Below are 24,800 nucleotides of genomic sequence, written 5' to 3'. Positions count from 1 at the left end.
CATCATCTCTTCTCTACGAGGGAGTAATAAGTATTAATGAGAATGTGGAAAGCCATCCCTGGTGGTAGGAAGCCAAATTGTACAAAGACTCTGGAACACAGCATAAGGAAATATAATTACAATGAAATCCAGAAGCTGCACTTTTGAATACATACTGAATGTATTGAAGGCAGATCTCAATGTGGTGTTTGGAGAAGCACATACATAGCAGCAGTGTTTCCAACAGGCAAAATATAGATGTGCTCAGTGTTTGTGGGTGAATACAAAAGACAGCAAATACATATAATTAGTGTTAATTGGCCTTTTAAAAAAGTAGGGAATCCTGAATGAATCTAGGTGAGATGGTGTCAGTGAAATAAGCCAGTGGTAAAGTTTCAAACACGGTTCAATAAAATTCCTCTGGGATAATTAGGCAGATGGAAATAGAAATTTTTAAGAAGTCCCAGGTTCTGGAACTGTAATAGACAGGAAGATACCGTTTGATAGGCATTGAGTTTGATAGAAGTAATAACTCTAGAGGTAGGTGGTAGTCAGTGGCAGTACAGATGCATTTCATACAACCAAGCTATATATTTAAAGGTAGTTAAGAGAATTTGATTTCGAGTTCACATTGCCGTGATAAAATCTGGGGCACAAACGAGAGCTGACCTCTCCCAGTAGAAAGAGTCCGAAGAGATGTGTCTGCGTGTTACAAATCCAAGCTTCTAACTTCCTGTCTGAGTCCCAGCACCCTTCACATACCTGCACTTAAAGGGACATTAGGTAGTGTTTCCCTCGGTTCTAGTCTTGAGGGAGGTGTCAGGTGAAAGGAAGGCATGCAGCGTCATGTTTGCTGAGCGCAGTGAAGGACGGGAGATTTTTGAGATGAGGAATGGCAGGAGGACTGAGGCAGAATGAGTCTCATGAACAGATCTCTACTTGGCTTGATCAGGCTTTGGGTAAATATTTCCATCATATCTTGGATAGTTTCACTCTAACCTGACTTGTACTTTAACGACTGAGCAATATATGAAACCAGCCATGTTCCGGGAAACTATTAAAAACACCTGTGGAGACTATCTCGCTACTGCAACTTCACACATTCAGTGGGCATTTTGAAGATGCTGCCCTGGACTTATTAAAAAAGGAGACATCTTGTTTACCTTCCAATTTTGTCTTTTCCCCTGTAGGCATACGCAATGCAGGTGGCCATGGAAAGGCAAAATGTGAGTTTCCCCCACACATTTGTCCTGGTGGGCTTCTCTGATCACCCATGGCTGGAGATGCCCCTTTTTGGAGTGCTTTTGGTCTCCTACATCTTCACCATGTTAGGAAATGGCTCTATCATTGTCCTCTCCCTGGTGGAGCCCAGACTCCAAACACCCATGTACTTCTTCCTAGACAACCTGTCTATGCTGGACCTCTGCGCCACATGCACCATTGTACCACAGCTGCTAGTCAATCTCTGGGGCCCAGAAAAAACAATTGCCTCCTGGAGCTGCATTACTCAGGCCTACCTCTTTCACTGGACCAGCTGCACCGAATGCGCTCTTCTGGCAGTAATGGCTTTTGATCGCTATGTGGCCATCTGCTGTCCCCTCCAATATGTACTCATCATGCATCTCTGGGCATGTGTGCGGCTGGCTGCTGTATGCTGGGCCAGTGGCCTGGTGAATTCTCTGGTCCAAGCTACACTCACTCTCTACCTTACCCTTTGCTCGAAAAACACGCTGGACCACTTCTTCTGTGAGGTGCCTGCTCTGATTAAACTGGCGTGTAGCGACACCACTACAAACGACTTGTCCCTGGCCTTGGGAGCTATTCCTTTTGGAATAGTGTCTCCTCTGACGGTGCTCATCTCCTACGTCCTCATTGCTAGGGCTGTGCTGAAGTTGCCTTCAGCTGAGGGGAGGCGGAAGGCTTTGAGCACATGCACTTCCCACTTGCTCGTGGTCACCATGTTCTTCGGACCTGGTATGTATACCTACCTCCAGCCTCCAGGCAACAGCACTCAGTCCAAGTTCCTGTCCTTCTTCTACTGTGTCTTCACCCCACTTCTCAATCCACTCATCTACACTCTGAGAAACAAGGATGTGAAGGAAGCCTGGAAGAAGGTCCTAGCAACCCAGGGTAAGGGGACATCTTTGAAAGGCCAGTGATCTCTGTCAGACTTCTGGAGCTACCATATGTAAGTTAATGCTGACAGATTTGTTTTTCCGAAAAGGTAAGAGCTTAGGCCAGAATTCTCACCTGTCAACATCAGCCAGAGACTTCTGTCTTCTAAAATCCCAGATAGGAACACTGTACTTTTCTGGGCCCCTCCCAGATATTTGCATCCACAGAGGGAAAAAAAAGAAATGGCCTATAGATCTTCTGAATACTGAATGAAAAGTGTTGTCTATAAATCTCTACTAGTAATTGCCTTTTGGTCACATGGTATCAAAAAAAAAAAGGTTGCTGAAATTATTTGGAATGGATACGTTCTCTTCAGTGATGTAGCTACTGATAAGCCACCCATGCCTTTGTCAATACTCCACAGCCTATGTTCCTGTCAGTGACTCCAGACGAACTCACTGACTCGCCAAACAAACAAGCAAAACACCCATGTGAAAGATGACGATGACCAGTTAGGAAGAACAGGATCTCAGTGAGAGAGATACAGTGAGAGAATAGAGATGTGACTATGATTAAAAATGAATTCTATGCATTATTAAACCCTTTGTCATATCATTAGCATTTGCCAAGAAAACATTAAACATTTTTCAAAAGATCTAAGTAGGAATTCTAAGCAGATTTCATTAGATTTCTCCAGGTACCTACTCAAACTATTTTAACCTCTCCTGTCTGAACCCCATATCTCCCTTTTTCTTCAATCACTTTGACAACCTACAAGTGATCACACCCTTACCTCATCTTCGCCGACACAACTAACTTCGTTATGAATGTGAAGTAATCACCGTGACAACACCATTATAGATTCGCTTTTCTCAGATCATTTAAGACAAACATCACTCGGGGTCTTTATGTGACGTTTTACTATTGATGCTTTATCACTTACGTCTGCTTAATTTCTCTATTCGCTATAGAAATACAGACTAGAAAGAGCCCTTCTGTGAGGTTCCACCCACTTAGCATACCTGCCAAGCAGCAGCAGTTGAACAGGGGTTTGGTCTAGGAGAGAATATGAGTTTGTCTCTATTGAATTGGCATTAGTATTTGCCAGACCTATGGGTGACTCTCTTCTTTGGGGTGTTCTATTAATTATTGTCTCACTGGTGCAACAAAACATTAGATAAAAGTGTCTTAAAGAAAAGATTGTTTTTGCTCACACATCAAGAGACATCACGGAGGCAGGAGCTTGTGATGGCTGTCTTTGCTATGTCCATGAACAGAAGCATGGAAAGAGGAATCAGGTGCTCCGCTCACTTCCTCCTTTGTATTCAGTCCAGGAACCCAGCCCATGGGATGACACATCTCATACTTAGATAGGTCTTTCCTCCTCAACTAACCTAATCTAGAAATCCCTCATAGATGTGCCCACATTTGTCCCATGGTTCCGGTTCTGTGTACTAGTTGATGGTCAAGCTCAACTACCACAGTTCCGCCCTTTGTCAATCTAACTTTCAGACACACCACTTGTAAGCCCTAGCCTTCTACCCAATGCCCCAAGAGGTTCCCATCTGTCTTATAATGCAGAGTGCATACATTCAACTTCAAATATTCTCATGATCTTTAACAGTGTCAACACTGTTCAAAAGTCCAAAAATCTATGTTTCATCTGGAACACAACACGCTTTCTTAACTATGAATATCTGTATAGTAGTAAAAAAAAGTTATACATTTCCAATATATAATGGTAATTAATAAACATTCCTATTCCAAATCAGAATGTGGAAACCTAGCAATGAACGATCAGACCAAACCAACAATAAAACCCATCAGGGTAAGCACCAAGTCCTGAAGCTCTATCCCAGGTATCTGGGGCTCATGCTTGCATCACCTTGGCTCCAAAAGGCTTGGATGGTTCTTTCCCTCCCTCTCTGCCACCTGAAGCATACATAACTTCTCTCTCTCTCTTGGGCCAGTGCTTCTCCATAACTGCAGGTAGACATTCCCTTACTCAATGCCTCCCCGACATTCTGCTTGCAACCTTGAAAGAGTCCACCCTGGCCATATATATTGGCTGGCATTGGTGGCCTTCTGGAACCCTGACAAAGAACGCCATGATGTTCCCAGCTTTGCATCCTTCATGGCTGAAAAGCCATTACCTCATAGATGACACTACCAGATTCTGCTGCCCTCTCAGCATGAATTTTGTCTCCCTTGCACCACAGTTTCTGTCACCTCCTTGTGTGCTACCCCAGGGAAACAATTTACTTAGAATCTGTTTTTGAGCAAAGAACCCCTCCAGGGGCACTTTCAGGTTAGGCTCCTTCCTTCCAAATGAATTTGAATTTTCAAAAGGTAGATCCTCTAATTCTGCAATTATGCTTTAATTCTATATCATGCCTAGATATATCCAGACGTGCCCAGAGGTTCATTTCCATGGTGACTCTGGACCCTATTCAGTTCATAGTTGTCATTAATCTCCACAGGCTTTGTCGACCTTAGATTATTATAACAGAGAAATCAGTAGGGTATTTATTAATGTTTGGAATCCAAAAACAGTCTTGCTGCCATTGTAGTCTCTGCCCATGAAATGACTTGAAGTCTGATATGAAAAGCACCTGGCTAAAACTCTCCAGAGATTTCTCTACCTCCCCAGACCCAGGTTTACAGGAACATGCTACCATATTTAATTTTTTGCATAAGTGTTGGGAATCCAAACCCAGGCTCCCATGCCTGCACAGCAAGCGCTTTACTAACTAAGCCATCTCTCAAGCACCATGGATCTCTTTAAGTTGGGAAACTATTAATAATGGCTTGCCTTTCAAAGACTTGCCTTTGGCTACATTTTCAGCAAGAGGAAAAGACTCCTTTGTGAAATGAAAAGTGTGTATCCATATCCATCCACCCATCCATCCATTCATTCATCCATCCATCCATTCACCCACCTATCCACACCTTCATCCACCCATCTATCCACACCTTCATCCACCCGTTCATCCATTCTTTCATCCATCCATCCATTCACCCATCCATCCACACCTACATCCACCCATCCATCCATTCATTCATCCATCCATTCACCCACCCATCCACACCTCCATCCACCAATCCATCCATTCATTCAGCAATCTATCCATCCACCCACCCATCCATTCATTCATCCATCCATCCATCCATCCACCCATTTATACATTCATTCATCCATCCATCCATTCACCCACTCATCCACACCTCCATCCATCCATCCATTCATCCATCCATCCATCTATCTATCTAATGTTAGTTATTATTAAATTTTCATCTTTGAATCTACTACATTTTTATTAAGTAAGCATAATAAATTTGAATCTCCATGATTTCCTTCTTGACTCTGGGTTCTAATCCTAAAATAGACCCTGTAGAGGAATGAGAAATGCGGAAAAGCTCAATCTTCACGCATACCCCTTATATTTTTATTATACAATACAATCTCTCACATAAGTAGACACACGTTCTTCCGAACACAGTGTGCTTCTGTGATCATGGAGCACTCTGTTTAAGAAAACCAGTACAGGGCTGAAGATATGGCTCAGTGGATTAAGGCACCTGCTGCCACGCCTGACAACCTGGGCCCCGTGCTGGAAACAGCATGGTGGAAGGAGAGAACCCGCACCTTCAGGTGTGATCTAACCTCCATGTACTCCATGGCTCACTAATGTCCACACACACGTCTACATCCAACAAGCAATAAATGTTTTATTTTGTGTATTGGTTTGTTTCTCCTCTCTTTACCAGGCATAATGGTGCGCACCTGTAATCCCAGCACTCAGGGAGCCAAGCCAAGAAGAGATCTGTGAGTTGGAGGTTAGCCTGGTCTACATAGGGTGTTCCAGGGTGTAATGAAACCCTATCTCAAAAACAAAACAGTGAAAGTGTATTGTGGCATTGTTGCTTATGTTTGTAATCCTGGCATTTGAGAGACTGAGGCCAAATTGTCACGAACTTGAAGCTGAACTAGATACACACTTAGGTCATGACCAGCCTGGCTTATAGAGTAAGACTCCATCTCAAAATAACAACAATGGAATACCAGCATGCATCACTTCAGAACAGAGAAGTTCAGCGTTCTGCAGGAGCAGAAATCCTGAGCCCAGGTTTCCATGCAGTTTTTCAGCACCTGGACAGCGCCTCTAGCACCTCTGCTAAGCCTTAGTTCATAACCCTGCATGCAGTTAAAGGAGGTTTTAAAAATAAAGTCTTAAAGGCCCTTAACCATACCCCCTCCTTTGTCCTGAACCCCCAATATGAAAACATTTGCAGAATATGAAAACTCTTATAGAAGCTTCTTAAATATATACATATATGAAATACACATATATGAAAGAAATCTAAATGAAGACAATGGCCCAGCTAGCTATTTTATGCCATCAAGTAAGATTTTCTGTGCCAGGAATGGCTGCATCTTGTTGACTCATTGGTTATGGGTCCCATGGAACCCCAAAATATCTCAGGCTATCGCCAAGGCCATTGGTTTCCCTCCACAAACTAATGATAAGGCCCTATTGTTGAAGACAACACTTACTAGGTCATCACAAATACAGAGAAGTCAAGCTGGTGTCTAACTTAAAGTTTCACCTTTATTAACTGTCTCTCATGGTACTTGTAAGGTTCTCTACATACTAGGGGAGGAGAAAGTAATCATCAATATCACTATCCAAAAACTTTGCAACCGGTGCTGGAGAGATGGTTCAGTGGTTAAAAGCACTGACTGTTCTTCCAGAGGTCCTGAGTTCAAATCTCAGCAGCCACATGATGGCTCACAACCATCTGTATTGAGATCTGATGTCCTCTTCTGGCATGTCTGAAGACAGCTACAGTGTACTTATATAGAATAAATAATCAAATCTTTAAAACAATAACAACAACAAACCTTGAAACCACAGTAGCCTGCAAGCTTTAGTACTGCAACCATGGCCCAAATGTTGTGGTAGTAAGCAAGCACTTTCAAAATTGTATTTAAGATGCACTCCAGAGATGGGACCCATACCTGACAGTGCTAATGAGGCCAAGAACACAATACGAGATAGGATGGGTCCTAGGGGGAAAACCTGCTACTATTATTTTGCTAAAGAAACAGCAGTGAGTGTTAAAATGATTCCTAATGACATGCTGCCCTCCCCACAGATCAGTGCCTTCCTTGCTCAACCCTCATCAGAGATGCTTCTTAGAGTAGATGAGAATTAACAGAGAGCCACAAGGGGACAGTGTGAGAGTGAAAGGCTCTGGAGCGCTCAGCTCTAAACGAGATGTCTTTGTCAAGCCCCTCCCTTCAAACCTCAGGAATCTGTGCAGAAAAGGAGACAGGGAGATTGAAAGAGCCAGACATGGCAGAAGACACTAAGGAAACAGTGTCTCCCAGATGCAACAGGACTAACAAAACCCATGAACTCTCAGAGACTGTGACAGCATGCCCAAGAACTACACAGGTTCAAGCCAGACTAAATCCCAGCACTGAGAAAGAAAGTGGACACAAAGTTCTACCCCTGACCAAGAAAATATTTGCAATTGATATCTGTGGGTTGATGTTAAGGTGATACATGATTGGACGGTGGACAGGTAGGAAGGGAGGGAGGCTGGAGGAGCGGAAGAGGAGGCAGGAGGTGGAGATTTCCGAAGGCAACATGGAAACCGATGTGTTTGTTTCTCTCGGTGCATCTCTAACTTGATGAGGTTGTTATGATTATTTCTAAGGGTTTCAATGGGTCTAATTTATCTTTTCTGGGATGGGCAGTTTATATCTTTGTCTGCTGGTTGTAAGCTTATTATGTAGAGGGTTTGTGGATTGAGAATTTAACATATAAACCTGTTTGATAAGTTAATGATTGTGGAGTTTTTATCGGGCCCATGAAATGAGATGTGTGGGTACAAGGCTTGGGAGCTAACTACGTAGGAGACTGCGCTCCAGCTCCACACTGGAGCAGTTACTGGTGAAGCTCTAGCAGCTCCTGGTGCCTGGCCTGGCTCCAGCGGAGTAAGACCACGGCGGGGCGAGGGGGACGGTAACAATAGACGCTTTTTAGTATTTACCGAGACAGATACCTGCTAGGAAAAGGAAAATCAGTTTTCTCTAGTGGGTTGTTTCTGGATCTGTTGACCACACTCCATGGCAGGACCCAAGCAGAGCAATAGTTGGTGAACAAAATAAGCTTCTCTCTTTTTTTTTTTTTAAAGTGGGATTTTTTTTAAAAAATTGTTATGTTATTTTTTTTTATCTTATTGGGTTTTTGTTTGTTTGCATGCTTTGATTTTTGAGAGAAAGAGAAAATGTGAAGTTGGATGGTAGGGAAGAGCTGGGTGGAGCTGGATAAGAGAGAGAGAAATCATGATTTGAAAATGCTAGAGAAAGGGAGAGAGGGAGGGGGGAGAGATCTGTCCTGGGACTAAATATATGCCCATCAGCCTAGCCTAGAACTCACGGAGTTCTACTTGTTTCTGACTCTGGAATGCTGGGGTGAAAGGTGTGGGTCACTTAAAAGGCGCAGAAGGGCTGCGGATTGCTGACAAATTTGTGTTATCACAGAACCTCATGCCTGGTTAGAGCCAGCCTATAAAGACACTATGAGAAGTCCTTGAGCTAAGTCTATGCTGCTAAAGAAGTCCAGTCCTTCAGAGCACCGGAATGCCAACTTACTAATATGCCTGTTCTTTCCTACAGCTTAGCAAATGAGAAAGAAGCCTGGGTGAAATGAACCGTGTTATTATGTGTGCCCATGCCACTGAGACGGCTTCCTGACATGTACCCTCTTCCATCTCCGAACCTGTACCTCAGACATTAACTTTTTTTTTGAGGACAAGATTCAGTATTTTTCATGTTTGTATCACCAGCAAACAGTGGAATGGCACTAAAGACCTCAATAAATGGCTTTTTAATTTACATTACAGTTTGCTTGTATTCCTTTCCCTCCTCTATCTCCTTCAGTAGTTCTCAACCAAGACCCTTCTGGGAATTAAACAACCCTTCCACAAGGTTTACATATCAGATATCTATATAACAGATATTTATAACGAATTATGATTCATTACAATACCAAAAGTACAGTTATAAAGCAGCACTGAAATAATGTTCTGGTTGGGAGTCTCTGCAACTTGAGAAACTATTTAATTAGGAAGGTTGAGGATCACTGTGATCCTCCCTATCTTCTTACCCACCCAACTTCATATTCTTTCTCTCTCTCTCTCTCTCTCTCTCTCTCTCTCTCTCTCTCTCAAAAATTAAAAAAAAAACTGAAAATTAAAACAAACAAAAAACCAATGAAACAAAAAAAAACTACACACACACACACACACACACACACACACACACACACACACACCATGGAGTCTGTTTTGTTCTAGCCAACTATTCCAGTGCATGGGTCCTGCCATGGAGTGTGATTGGTATCCACAGTGACAACCCACTGGAGAAAACTGATTTTCCTTTTCCTAGCAGATATCAACTGTAAATATCTTCTTAGTCAGGGGTAGCACCCTTTCCACTTCCTTTCTCAGTGCTGGGATTTAGTCTGGTTTGAACCGGTGCCGGTCTTGTACCTACTGTCACGCTCTGTGGGTTCTTGGGTGTTGTCAGTCCTGTTGTGTCTGGGAGACACTGTTTCCTTGATGTCTTCCTCTGGCTCTCTGAATGAGGGGCCATGTTCCAGGTCCAGCAAACAGAACTTGGCAGCTTTGGCCATACGGTTCTGACTCTAGAGTCAAGAGTACAAGATAGGGATTGTGGAATCTCCATCTGCAGCTATGGAAAAACTCTGAGGCCAGGTGTGCCTTAGGAGTATCCCTGCCGTGGAGCCCAGAGAAGACATGAATGTGAAGCCTGGGTTGCCTTGGATTCCCCAAGATGTTGGAGATGCCAGAGCTTTGGGTTAGCTGCCAAGGAGAGCTGCTAACACAGTGTAGCACCAACCCAAGAGTCCTTTGGCATCAGACATGCTGGTTCAGAATTTGGAGTTTGTTCTGCTGGTTTCTGACTTGCTTTGGTCCGGTATTCCATTGCTATACACCCTCTTTTGACTTTTGGCATTGTGATGTGCCATTGTATGTTGAAAGTATGTGATCTGTATTTTGATTTTTACTTTACAGGGGTTGCAGTGAAGAGGTTGCCTCGAGTCTTAGAGAAGACTTTGAGCTTTGGACTTATAAACAGTATTGAAACAGTAATAGACTCAGGGCTTTTGAATCTGGACTGAAAATGCTTTGTTTTCATTACGATATGGTGAGAGGCTATGGGGTAGAAATGTGGTGATTTGGATATGAGTGTTCCCCATAGGCTCACAGATTTCACTGCTTGGTCACCAGGGAGTGGCAATACTTGAAAGGAATTAGGAGGTGTGGTTTGACAGAATGGGTGTGGCTTTGTTAAAGGAAGTGTCTCACTGGGGTGGGCTTTGAGGTTTCAGAAGCCCAAGCCAAGCCCAGAGGTTCTATCTTCCTGCTGTCTGCAGATCTGTAAGTAGAACTTTTCTACTTCTCCAATACCATGTCTGCCATGATGATAATGGACTAAATCTTTGAAACTATAAGCAAACCTTCAATTAAATGCTTTGTTTTTACAAGAGTTGGTGTCTCTTCATAGCAATAGAACACTGATGAAGACAAACAATAAAAGTACCAATGAAGGGGCTGGAGAGATGGCTCAGCAGTTAAGAGCACTGATTGCTCTTCTGGAAAACCAGGGTTCAATTCCCAGTGCACTCATGACAGCTGAAAACTGTAACTCTTGTCCCAGAGGATCTAATAACTTCATACAGACATATATGCCATAAAAACATCAATGTACATAAAAATAAAATAATTATTTTAGTGTAGCAAAAAAAACCCATCAACTCATTTACAAAGATATGTTCATCAAAATAATATTAGATCTGGCAACAGAAACATTAAAATCTAGTAAGGTACTAGATGGTGCATTTAAGCCCTGAAAGTAAATAACGCCAAACAAATTTGTTGTATCAGCAGATGTATCTCATTTTTTTAAAAAAGTTATGTGTATGTATGTGCGTGTATAAGCTGCATGTGTTTGGGTGCTTGTGGAAACCAAATGGATCCCTTGGAGCTGGTATTACAGGGGGTTGTGAACTCTTTGACATGGGTCTTCCACTGAATTCAGGTTCTCTGGAAGAGCAACAAATACTCTTAACCTCCAAGCTGCCTTTTCATTCCCCATCTCTCCCTTTCTCTTTTTAAAAGACTTACTTTCATTTGTGTGCTTGCATCTTTGTTTACCACATGTGTGCAGGTCTGGCAGAAGCCAGAAGAAGGTATTAGATCCCTTGGAGCTACTGTTACTGATTTACTTGGATTTGTGAGCACCCTAAGATGAGTACTGGGACTGGAACCCAAGCCTTCTGGGAGAGCAGCAAGCCCTCCTAATCACCAAGACATCTCTCCAGCCCCACCAAAGGAACCTTTCTAAGTTAATGAAGAAATAGATATTCCAAGGTAAGTACCAACTAAAGCAAGTCATGACCACCAAGCCAGCCCTGCAGAGGATAGATTTTAAAAACAAAGCAAAACCCCTCCACACAGGGCAAGAGGAAAGGTAGTCCCAGAACAAGAGACCATGAAATAACAAATCTCATGAGAACAACAGATAAATAAGTGAGAACTAATGAAGAATCAGGTACCAACCAACTCTGTAAATCCCTAACACGAATATGGGAGAAAGAAAAGATCAAGCAGTGTATGAACCTGCCAGATAAAAACAAATAAAATTACAGGTATCATCAAATTCCTCAATAATAACCCAAACGCTAATGGTTCACACTCTCCAGTTAAAACATGAAAACAAGCTGACTGGATGAAGACACAGCTCCAACTGCCTGCTCCCTTAGTGCCTTAATAAGGACTCACAAAATGAATATCAAAGGATGAAACACTATATTCCAAGCAACAGAGACCAGAAACAAGAAGGAATAACCGTGCTTGATTTAACACAGCAGCTATCAAGCCAGAATTTGTCAAAAGAGTTTTTTAAGCCAGTACATTTTTAATAAACATTGCAGACTATTAGACATACACACACACACACACATACACACACACACACACACACACACACACACACACACACACACGAACCACACAGGTATAAATAGACTCAGCTTCGATACTAGTTTCAATACTAGTGGGCAACTTAAATAGAGAGATGATCCTGACCAAACCTTCCCCCAAGTCCTCATCCTTAAGCTGTTCCATACATCAGAAGTATGGATAGCACATTTATCTGGGACATTCCACCCAAGAGCTGCAGGATGCCCATTCCACTTGGCACACAAAAGAGATAACGTCCTGGACCATAAGTCAAACTTTAACAAATATAAAAGTTTCCTGTATCTCATCAGATCGTTATAGGAAGAAAAAAGCCTAGAAGTTAATAAGAAGAGCAATGGCAGTCACTGTAAGAACACACAGAGACTGAATTCTGTTCTTGAGTGGCCTGTGCAGTAATTGAAGAAAACCATGGGGGAAAAGGTTAAAAATCTCCTGTAATCAGTTGACAATTAAACATGAGTCACTTGAACCCTTAGTATGCAGCAAAGGCAGTTCGGACAGGGAAGTTTACAGCTGTGGGTGACCATGCCAAAAAGTCAGAGAAATCTCCAGCAACTGCAGATGTACCTCAAGGCCTTGGAAACGGTTTTAACAATGTTGATACATGGTAACAAACTGTGGGTGGGCTCCATGACCACCACGGCCAGCAGAGCAGTGATCTGTGGGAGGCCAGAAGCCAGATCAGCTCAGCACCACTGAATAGCCAGCGCTGGTTCAAACTTGGTATCCTCATCCTCAGTAGTTCATTTTAGGCACATTTAAGCACAGTACAAGTCAGTGAAAACATTCCTGGTGTAATTAGCTCAAGCCTGTCTGTACAATAAAGCTTGCATAAATTTCCTGGAGAAACAAAATAAACTAAATACACATCAGATGTGACTGCCTCAAAACTCACTGGAAAGTCCATGTGAACCTTCCACAAAGATGGCTTCTATAGCCTGACTATCTACATCTGACACCTTCTGTGAAAATGGTTTCTACAGGTTGAGTGAGAAAAAACGAGCTCACGGTAAGGGTCTGGGAAAGGATCCAGTATAGTTTCAGCCACATGGCTAACACAGAGGTCACCAGGCTGTTAACCGTGTCTGCTTCCAGCCTTCTTGGTGAAGAACGGGTTACACACATCGTCCCTTTGAAGGGACAGCCCTGTGTGCTTAACATCCCTTGTTCCCCCAATGTTATTTGTGAGCACAAGGATCTCCATGCTTCCTGCAGTGAATAATCAAAAGACAAGCCCACGAAATACAGATGAAAAGGACTATACAAGGAATAGACAATATTTTGAAAAGTTAGACAAAACTGGCAAGTCCTCAGCCTAGTTAGCAAAGGAGGGAAAAAACACAAAAGTACACTAACTTTTTTAAAGGTTTTATATAACTTATCTTATGTATATCTTATGTATTTTATTTTGTGGTTTTGCCTGCATGTTTGTATGTGTACTATATGTGTGTCCAGTAACCAGGGGAGTCAGAGAAGTCAGAAGAGGGTGTTAAATCCTCTGAAACTGGAGCTACAGTTGTGCACTACCGTATTGGTCAAGCCTGGGACCTCGGCAAGAGCAACAGATGCTCTCAACTGCTGAACCACCTCTCTGGTCCCCACAATTTTTCTTTAACTAGAAAGAAATAACTGTCTAAAACACTCCCGTTCATGGTAGTTCCGCAGCTACCTTTGTTGATGCAATTTGCTGCTCCTGACTAAGGATTTGTCCTCCATGCTTGGTCCCTATCAAGAGTTTTCATCCCTTCCATGCAACAGATGGAACAGGCAGCTCAGACCTTAGCACTCAGGAACAGATCCGAATTTGGATTGCTCTACGCTAGTTACTGTAGGTTACAGACAGACTGATTTCTCCCTTGTGCTAGGCTTTGGAGGGAAAGATCAGTATTTTTCATGCTTTGCAGATAGAGATGGGGCACAGTGAAGCCAGGTGACCTGTTTAGAAAACCAGAGATTGAGTTTGGTGCCAAAGCCAGATCAACTTGATCTCTACCTGAACCACAGCTCCACAAATCAGTCCTCTACTAACTTTACAGTGAACACCTTACGAACCTTAAGGAAAAGAAGATGATGAAGAAAGAGAAGGAGAAGGAAAAGAAGGAGGAAGAGGAGGAGGAGAAGAACAAGAAGTGGGGAGAAAGAAGAAGAGGAAGAAGAGAAAAAAAATAACCCTTCCATGCTACATGTCTACTCCATTTCCTTTGGCCTTCCTGTCGTCTAGGATCTACCATTAATTACAAATACAGAAGTTCTTACTACATCAATTATCAGCTAATCCCTTAGACATTAATTAAATAAAACTTCAGGGATAACTTTCCAGCCAGAGGAGGGCAAGCTTCTGTGCCGTGTCTGGGGAGAACGCTCAGAACCTTCCTGGAAAAGAGCGAGAATGAGAGGATGAAGTGAAGCTGGACCTGGGGAATAATTGTGAAATTACAAGGAAGTGTGATGTGAGCTGGATGCTGCTTACACACCCTGGCTTTAGCAATAAGCTGAACTGTCTATATAAGTCTGGAAGCTGCTCCACCATATCAACGTATCCACAGCACAAGGTCATTGCAATTCTGTAGTCCTCCTGTGGCCAGAGGTGGTGCCGGAGACTTCCCAGAATATCTGCAGCAAGGAAAAGTCCTTCCCACTTCCAGGCCAAGAATGACCTCTCTCCAGCTGCCAGGGGCCAGGGCCAGGTAAGCATGAGGTCTCAGCAGCTTCATCAGAACAAATACGAAGTATCTTTTTTGAATATCTTCTGCATTTTCAGCAGGCACCCTCCTAAAAATACTCCTTCTCAGTCCAGGCTAGCACAGGCTGCAAAGAATACTCCTCCCTGAGCCAGGTCCACTGGAGATGCCAGGGAGCCATGGAAGGTAACGGCCAGTCCTGGGCTCTGGACAATCTAGAGCCTGCACCACAGGGAGGCTTTGTGATGTCTACTTTTGGACAACACTATAGGTGGAGGCTAGTTCGTAGAATAAAGCCTTTGCTTCACCGGGCAGAGTGATGCCGGCCAAAACCTGTAACGGGGAGACTGTATATTTATTTCCTCATAGTGGTGGGAATGGCCTCATTTTGCCCCAAGGGAAACTCTAGGGGAAGACTGCCATTGAGCGAGGACATAACCCTGCATATCCTCCCTTGTCATGAAAACCACCTATTAGCATCAGTTAAGGGAAACGATACCATCCACAGCTTACAAAGGCAGGAACTGATGCCTTGATTTGCCTGCCCAGACTGAGGACATTTTAAACTGACTTTCAGACTGAAAACAGGGCTAATTAGAAATAAATCTCAAGGCTGACTATTTTGCCCATCTCAGGAGCAGCTTTGAAATTATATTTAGGGTTCTGAATTTGCTTTTTCCCTCTTGAATGGTGGAGTCAGTCACCATTCTATCAGGTCCTAAGGACATTTCAATGGCAATTGTTAAGGATGAGATGGGATAGGTAAGTAGACTGACTAATAGATTGTGGATCGATGAGAGGTAGAAAGAAAGACAGACAGATAGATGATAGATAGATAGATAGATAGATAGATAGATAGATGATAGATAAATAAGCAGGCAGGCAGGCATACAGGCAGACAGACAGATAGATACATGGATACGCTGATAGATAAATAAAAAGATCAGTCAGAGGGTTGTATATCACACAAAGAATGGCATATGTCATAAGAGTGTATCTGCATGTTAGTGTCCACACACACACACACACACACACACACACACACCCTAGCAGTCCAAGGACTGTCATCAAAACATCCACAGCATGTTTCTGATCATTGAAGGAGATGGTCCCAATCTCTTAGGAAAGTAGATTTTCTGAAGGCGTTTTGCTCTTAGAACCTGAGTCTAGGAAAGATACCACCACTGTGTGTGTCTACAAGATAGAGAAGTAAAGACCATCTACAGCATGCCAGCAAGCTCTGAGGTCCACACAGGCCTTACTGCCCTGGATGGAAAGGAAGAGGAGACAGCCCTTGCCAACCTTGTGAAGATAGAATCAGTACCACAAGATCATGGCTGGAGGCAAAACTGAGTAGAACCTCATTAAAACAACCTGGATGCCTAGAGCCATCGTGACCAGGGAGAAGTCAGCCTCGGGTTGAGAAGAAGAGGATGCACTGGGGCTGGGGACTTGGTTGATAGTTGAAGCTTCAGATGTGTTGGTTCACAATGTTAGGAAAGAGCATGGGAAACACTGTCAAATTTACAACTTCAGGCATAGGTCCAGAAGAACGCTACTTTAGTGTGACCGTGCCAGATGTGAAAATTAACACGTTCGAGCTGGGACGGAACTCGTACCTCAGAGAACACTTGAGACCAAGGGTCATGTGTGGGGGATAGAGTGGTTGGATACTGCATCCCAGGAAAGGCAGGAAGTGCAGAGGCTGAGAAGCAGGTGGAGAGCAGAGTCAGTGGCAGCCTGCCACACTGCTGTTTTGTCCCCAGAAAGGCTGCGAAGGACATTGTAAGGCTGGGTTCTATCACCATGAAGGCAGACTAGCCTCAGTCTCCGGTGTGTACCTCAAAACGTGCGTTTCATAGCTCACTGTGTAGAAACAGAGTTCTAGAGCTCATCAGAGATGAATCCTGCTCACTGACGTGAATGCTTGTAAGAATTTTTGGTAGAAAGGGGCACTCATAGATTGTCTCACAAGCCTCATGAGAACGTTATTGCAAAGAACATTGGTCTCGAAACTACATACAGAGCAGAAGAAATTAGCATCCATCTATCTAAATTCTAGGGCTTGAGTTGTTTCCAGATAACACTCGAGTTCTTTGGAATATCGGTTGGAGGAGGTGTGCTCGCTGCAATGTCTAGCTTAAGGAGACCTTCGTTCACTTTCCAGTGTGTGCATGAAGTACCAAATTGAAATTCTTGATTCATCTGTAAATGACCTACATGTGAGATTGATTTTCAGGTTTATCCTGAAGCACTGCATCTCCATGGTGGACTCAAAGGCATACCTGTGGAAGATGGGGAGGTCAGACCCCTAGAATGACCCTAGAATGACCCTAGAATGACCCTAGAATGACCCTGCAGTAGGTCAGGCAGCACACTGTCAGCTGTGTCTGTGAACTGCCTCAGCCTTGGGATCATATCTTGCAGATAATGAAAAATGAAAGCCATGGATTCAAGTTGAACAATTCAACCCACACTATTTATTAGAGAAAACGGAGAGAGGGAGAGAAACCTTTAACAAGCTGAGACTCGAAGAGAGGATTTGGCTAAGTGTCGAAAACTACCTGTTTTAAGTGGGGACAGAGAGTGGAAACAGAAACGGAAGTGAAAAGGTGACTTGTCCTCTGCTATATGGACAAGTTTCTTCTTAGCACTGGAGCTCCATCATGAGCTAGCATCGTTATCAGAGCTCACAAGACAGAGAGCCTTGACTTACGCAGTCCCTGCACACAGAGGGGCTTTGATCTACAGAACATCTTTGATTGTCGTGAGGGGTTTTTCCAGAGGATTGAGGTCTCCAGGCTGTCTAAGGCTTGCTGGGGCCAATTCCTTTTTTAAAAGATTATTTATTATGTATACAGCATTCTGCCTGTATATGTGCCTGTATATGTACCAAATTTCATTACAGATGGTTGTGAGCTACCATGTGGTTGCTGGGAATTGAATTCAGTACCTCTGGAAGAACAGCCAGTGATCTTAACCTCTGAGCCATCTCTCCAGCCCCATAATAACTAGCACAACAAACTTTTTTTTAAGATGCATTTATTTATTATATATTAATTACACTGTAGTTGTCTTCAGACACACCAGAAGAGGGCAACAGATCTTATTACAGATGGTTGTGAGCCACAGTGTAGTTACTGGGATTTGAACTCGGGACCTCTGGAAGAGCAGTCAGTGCTCTTAACTGCTGAGCCATCTCTCCAGCCCTCTGGGGCCAACTTCTCACTAGCTAATTTCATTTTATCTCCTACCTCAATCCCAGGAATCACTGATAGCAGCTCATTTGTTCCCTGCTAGTGGTGAAACTCAAACTGGCTGTGCTCTGTCTCTGTCTCTTTCTGTTTGTCTCTGTGTCTCTGTCTCTCTCTGTCTCTCTCTCTCTCTCTCTCTCTCTCTCTGGGATAATATGTCCTTGGCAAAGCTGTACCTGGGATTTAAACGTCACCCTAAGTAAGAAACAAATAGCATCCCAGAGCCACATGATCTTTGTCAAACAAGTCTAAGGGCTTTTTCCAGTGCTCACCATGTGTGCTCTCTGGTCTCACTGGGAATCAGTAACACATCAGAAGCTAAAATCTCCTATGCCCTGGCTACTCCAGGTATTCAGAGATCCTGGAACCCTGCTGTTTTTACTGTCCATGTGAGTGACAGAGCAGCCATGGTGTGAGCCGTCACAGGGCAAGAGCTTCTGCACATCTTCACAGTGACAGGGCCAGGTATCAGCCATCAGAGGTGAGAAGGCTGCGTGACTGTGATCTTAGCAAGACAGTCCCTCCCCACGTGCAAAGCCCTTCTTCCGGCTTTATCTCACCTCTTCCATCCGGTCTCTTGTCTCCAGAAGACAAGATTAAAAAGCCTCAGAAAGCGGACACTTTGCCGTCAGTGTGTTTGTGGAGAAGCCAAACATTCCAGTGAGAGTTGAGGGAGTCGTGGCCGAATAAGCATGCAACCCATGTTTGTGTGGGACACTGGCACAGAAGCCTCTCTATCTTCTCCAAGATCTGCAGCTGAGGCAAGCCCCGTTCCCCACACCCATTGTAACAGATGCAGGAATTGAAGTTTAGAAAGACTGGCTTGGTGAAGGTCGGAGGGGGAGGGGTGTGGGATGTACACACTTCTGCCCTGACTCCCCTTTGAGCCTAAGGAGGGTCAGCCTAAGAGAGAGCAGACAGAGGGAGAACATGGCTCATTTTCTCAGTGACAGCCACTCATTCAAACTCTCTTCAATCATCGCAGCTCCCAGAAGATGCCTTAGCATGAGAACTGACAACCAAAGCTGCTTCTGGGACACCCCAAAGGACTTCATCCTCCTGGGCATTTCTGACAAGCCATGGCTGGAGCGCCCCATCTTTGTAGTCCTCCTGGTGTCCTACATTCTGGCTATGCTGGGCAACATCTCCATCATCCTGGTATCCCAGCTGGATTCCCAACTCCACAGCCCCATGTACATTTTCCTCAGCCACTTGTCCTTCCTGGACCTCTGCTACACCACCACCACTGTCCCTCAGATGCTGTTCAACATGGGCAGCTCCCAGAAGACCATTAGTTATGGTGGCTGCACGGTGCAATATGCCATTTTCCACTGGCTGGGCTGCACCGAGTGCATTGTCTTGGCTGCCATGGCTCTGGACCGCTACGTGGCCATCTGCGAGCCACTCCGGTACGCCATTATCATGCACCGCCCACTCTGCCGGCAGCTGGTGGCTACGGCCTGGCTCAGCGGCTTCGGCAACTCCCTCGTTCAGGTCGTCCTGACAGTGCAATTGCCTTTCTGTGGCCGGCAGGTGCTGAACAACTTCTTCTGCGAGGTGCCAGCCATGATCAAGCTGTCCTGTGCTGATACGACAGTGAATGATGTCACATTGGCTGTGCTAGTGGCCTTTTTTGTGCTGGTCCCTCTGGCCCTTATCCTCCTCTCGTACGGCTTCATTGCTCAGGCAGTGATGAGGATCCAGTCCTCCAGGGGACGGCGCAAGGCCTTCGGAACTTGTTCTTCCCACCTGCTGGTGGTCTCCCTTTTCTACCTGCCTGCTATCTACATGTACCTACAGCCCCCATCCAGTTACTCCCAAGAGCAGGGCAAGTTCATCTCCCTCTTCTATTCTATAATCACCCCCACCCTTAACCCTTTCATCTACACCTTGAGGAATAAGGACGTGAAGGGAGCTCTCCGAAGACTCCTGGCAAGGACCGGGAGGCTGTGTGGAAGGTGAAAGTGTAGCCCCGGAAGACCTCCATAGTCTGCAGAACTCCTGAGCAAGGACACTGGGGAGGTGGGGTTGTAACTCAGGGTTGCTACAGCATTCACTTGGCATGTGGGAAGTACTGAGTCCAACCACTAGGGCTGCAGGAAACGTTTGGAGCAGTTGGTTCTTTGAGAGATTTGAAAAAAATAAAATAAAACATCCGAAAACATTTCACCTTCCACGTGGCGATGATGCTCAAAGTTCCACATCTAAGCGTTAAGTTCCATTCTCAGAGCACAATTATAAGGAGCCATATGTCTCCAAGACGTGCTTGAATGACTTGGTGCCCACAAGTACTCCTTAGACTGTTTAATTTCTAATTTCCCAGTTCTTCCCATTTTCTTCGCCTTCCTGTATTTGCTCTCTCACTTCCCGAGTATCGTTTTAAGCCCCTTTCTTTCATGACGGTCACTCCAGATGTGTACAATCTGAGCCCGACGCAGTCTTACCTCACTTGTAGTCGACGGCGGTTCCTCACGGATCAAAATCGATAAATTTTTAATTTTTTCCCCAAGATATCACAAGAATGATGTGGCTGCGTGCTTCTTTTTGTAACCACAGATGGTTTTCTTTTTCCTCCGGTTCAAACTGTCTATAGAAAGCTTTCCCACCACTGACTGGGAACTTTCTACTGGGAGGCTAGATGACTCCCTGTTAGGGTACAGGGGTACAAATACAGCTCCCCTCTCACCTTCCCCATGGGCATATTCCAGTGAAGAGGACAACAACAAATACAATAGAGTTGAGACAATAAAACCTAGCCAAAAAAAAAATTGAAAACTGAATAATGTTTAACTCAGCCCTAGAGCTCCTGCCCAGCCTGGTCCCGGCTTTGCTGCCCAGAACCACACACAAGAAATGTTGACGGTGATTGATTACTCAAGCTAACATTTGTAGACGGTCTCTGCGATGCTGGTGATACACTGTTTGCAAGTATAGATCTGTGTGACACTGATCCTCACGATATGATCACTTTTGCAAATCTCATTTTCCTGTGAGAATCAATTACTAAAGGCCGTAGTAAATTGTTCTTGTTATTGTCAAGTTCCGGGAGCCAAGGAAACTAATTGAGCTGCTCACATCCTACTGGCTGCCTCCTTCGGTGAAACGGAGCCATTTCAGGCACCTTATATCTATTTGCATTTGGTTTTCTTTCTTTGATAACTGTTGAAGATTTTACTCCATACATACATGGGGGTGGGGGAAGGGTAATGAGTGTGTATGTGCAGTTGCTCGCTGAGGCCAGCAGAGGGCATGAGATCCCCTAAAGTTGGAATTGAACTCAAGTCCTCTGCCAGAGCAGCAAGAAAGCCACTGAACCATCCCTCCAACAGCTTGCATTTGTCCCCACCCCCACCCCACCCCTGCACGGAAAATCCTTTTATATTTAACTTTGTTTCTATCCTACTGCCTTGAGAGACACTATTAATGTAGCCGAGACTAAATAATAAATAAATAATAACAATAAAATAAATGCATAGAAGTTACAAAAAAAAGAGGGAAATTAAGAAAGTGTTTCTAACTGTGAAGGCTTAAAAGCAAGCCACAGAGCTGAAGAATTTGATTCAGGAAATGTGAAAAATAATGACCATGCCAGTCCAGGACCCAGTGCTTGTGCAATGGATTTCCACAGAGCAATCACTGCACAGCAGCTCCGAGCCCTTTATATCGAAGAGTAACATAGAAGGGCCCGTAAGCGATAGCACAAATCCATGCCACAGTCAATAAAATCGGCCTAAGAATCACTAAAAAAGGCAATCAGTACACTTATCAGTGCGATTGGATCTAATTCTAGGAAACATTTGAGAACTGTGTTTCCCACAACCGCTGTGCTGACAATCTCAGTGCTCTCAACTTGGTGAAAGGCTAGGCTCAGTAACTTGCTTGACCACTAAAACTCCGTCCAAAATTCTCTAGAGCTTCCTGCCGGGGCAAAGCTGTAAAACACCGCGAAGTTTTAGTTAGGATATCCCAAATCAGCAAGAGGTCCGTCATCTGTAAGACTGGCCATGCTGGGGAGACCGGAACTGAAGCACCTTGTGAGCCGGGGAGACCGGAACTGAAGCACCATGTGAGCCGGGGAGACCGGAACTGAAGCACCATGTGAGCCGGTGAGACCGGAACTGAAGCACCATGTGAGCCGGGGAGACCGGAACTGAAGCACCATGTGAGCCGGGGAGACCGGAACTGAAGCACCATGTGAGCCGGGGAGACCGGAACTAAAGCACCATGTGAGCCGGTGAGACCGGAACTGAAGCACCATGTGAGCCGGGGAGACCAGAACTGAAGTACCATGTGAGCCGGGGAGACCGGAAATGAAGCACCATGTAAGCCAGGCCTACAGCCATCTCTTCGACTCTTGAGTGGGGCTGGATCCTCCAACCAGATAACCAATATTCTCAAGTCCTGAGTGTTGGCATGGGCTGTCTGTCAAGCAGCAAAGGTACTTGGAGCAATAGGGGACCTTTAGGATATCCATTTTCATAAACAGGTAATACCACAGGATAAGCATAAAAAGCTTTTTTTTTTAAGTCATCTTTATGTTATAGGTGTCTTGCCTGTGGAGTTAAAAGAGGGTGTTCGATTCTCTGGAGCTGGAGTTACAGATGGTTGTGAGCCAACATGTGAGTTCTGGGAATCAAACCCAGGTCCTCTGGAAGAGCAACCAGTGCTCTTATCCACTGATCCATCTTTCCAGTTTTGAGAACTTCTATTACTCAGAGTTGTAAAGTATCTAAGTGATTAGACTCTCAAGTAAATTAGAGCACTTTGACATGACAAATTGATATAAAATAGAAAGAAAAAATAGATTTTTATAATGCGTGTCAAAAATTTACAACAGGAAGATCATGTGTCACAATTCAGCTTATCATGATACAGAAAAGCAAATATGTGGATAAATATTCAATTCCTAGACCAAGACTTGAAGTATAGCCCAGTAATAGAGTTTAATCACCATCATTGTTGCTGGTGCTGTTACTACTACTGTACACATGCACACACACACACACACACACACACACACTTCTAAGCAGGCAGAGTTTGCACTGAATTGTGCACCACATAGTTTTAAATTAATTTAATTTTAATTATTAAATTTAATAAATTAGCCTTACTAGAAAGAGATAGCCCAGCTGGTAGGATGCTTGCCAAGCTTCCACAGAACCCTGGGTTTGTGCTCCAGCATCACCTAAACTGCATGGTGGCACATGCGTAACACCAGCACTGGAGAGATGGGGCGTAGAGGATCAGACGTTCAAGGGGAAAAATAGGCTCTATTTTTTAAAGGATCTATGTATTTAATATATATAAGTACTGGTGTAGCTGTCTTCAGACACACCAGAAGAGGGCATCAGATCTCATTACGGATGGTTGTGAGCTACCATGTGGTTGCTGGGAATTGAACTCAGGACCCCTGGAAGAGCAATCAGTGCTCTGAACCCCTGAGCCATCTCTCCAGCCCCTCGGCTCTATTTTTAAAAGCCAGTTTATGTAAAGAGACTGTCTAGTGGCATGGTTGCTTTGCCTTGCATAATCTCCTATTAACAGCTCATCAGCCACATCTCCACAGCAAAGGTCTGGAGGTCCCACCAGACAACATGAAACAATACTTTCACACTGAGGAATGCTGTATGTCTAATGTCCAGCCTCCACACAGGATCAGAGTTCTCAACTGGAAGCAGGGATATCTGGAAGGCACATGATAAATAAACAGACGACTTTTTGGGTACAAACTGGCAGGCAATTTGTCAAGGCTTAAAGTTACTCTCTTCTCTCTCTCTCCCCTCCTAACCCCCACCCACTCTGTGTGTGTGTGTGTGTCTGTGTGTGTGTGTGTGTCTGTGTGTGTGTGTGTCTGTGTGTGTGTGTGTGTGTCCGTGTGTGTGTGTGTGTGTGCTTCCTTGCTCCCTTGCAGCTTGAGACTGCACTCGCTTTGCATTCTCCTGTGCACACGAGCTCTGCTTTTCTCCTGTGTGCTTTTCTTTCCTTGAACTCCCACACTCCTCCACACCTCTCTGCGTTCCCCTTTCACTCACACACGCACTCTTCACACACACACACCTCACACACACCACATGCACTCTCCTTTTACTCACACACACACTTTCCATTCATACCTCACGTTCTCTCTCCTCTCACTTTTCACATGCTCTCACGTGCTCTCACGTGCTCTCACGTGCTCTCACGTGCTCACACGTGCTCTCACATGCTTTCACATGCTCTCACATGCTCTCAAATGCTCTCACATACTTTCTTGCCTTTCTCTTGCCCCAGTATTCTATTGATACTCCAAAAGCAGGTAGAAAAAAAAAAGGACATTGTATAATCATTGTCAAATCAGAGTCAAAAGAATAACCACATTCCACAAAGAATCAAGAATTACAATTGTTCTCCAAAGTTTCAAATTTCCCCTATTCCTAGAACTGTGGCCAAAATAATAATCATTGCAAACTTGCCATTATTTAAACTTTAACTTTTAACTTATTATTACACTTCAGAGCTCAGAGCTCTGAGGTCAGTTACTTGCATTTTCCTGTGAAGCTCTAATGATAAATGTGGGCAAAGGTGCCAGGCGGTGGCCGGAAAGAATCAAGTTAACCCTGACTTAGTAGTTCCGCTAGCTTTCTGCTTCTGCACAGTGCACACAATGATTCTCCTAAGTCCCAGTGTTTTGACTTAATTTTACTAATATATA

General features: G+C 44.2%; 2 protein-coding genes across 2 annotated transcripts; both read left to right on the top strand.

The window, feature by feature from the left end:
• Positions 1-1,178: 1,178 nt before the first annotated feature.
• On the top strand, positions 1,179-2,138 carry LOC308426424 (olfactory receptor 2C1-like; the record flags this gene model as incomplete). The annotated part of the gene is made up of 1 exon (XM_080924165.1): positions 1,179-2,138. One exon carries the CDS (start codon positions 1,179-1,181, stop codon positions 2,136-2,138), a length of 960 nt encoding a protein of 319 aa, XP_080780291.1.
• A 16,976-nt stretch (positions 2,139-19,114) lies between these two features.
• On the top strand, positions 19,115-20,071 carry OR2B11 (olfactory receptor family 2 subfamily B member 11; the record flags this gene model as incomplete). Its single annotated transcript, XM_080924166.1, has 1 exon — positions 19,115-20,071. One exon carries the CDS (start codon positions 19,115-19,117, stop codon positions 20,069-20,071), a length of 957 nt encoding a protein of 318 aa, XP_080780292.1.
• Between the last annotated feature and the right edge of the window lie 4,729 nt (positions 20,072-24,800).

This window comes from Micromys minutus (genome assembly GCF_963924665.1).
Source record: "Micromys minutus genome assembly, chromosome: 10".
NCBI classification, from domain to species: Eukaryota; Metazoa; Chordata; class Mammalia; order Rodentia; family Muridae; genus Micromys; species Micromys minutus.
This window is presented reverse-complemented; position numbering and strand designations above follow the sequence as displayed.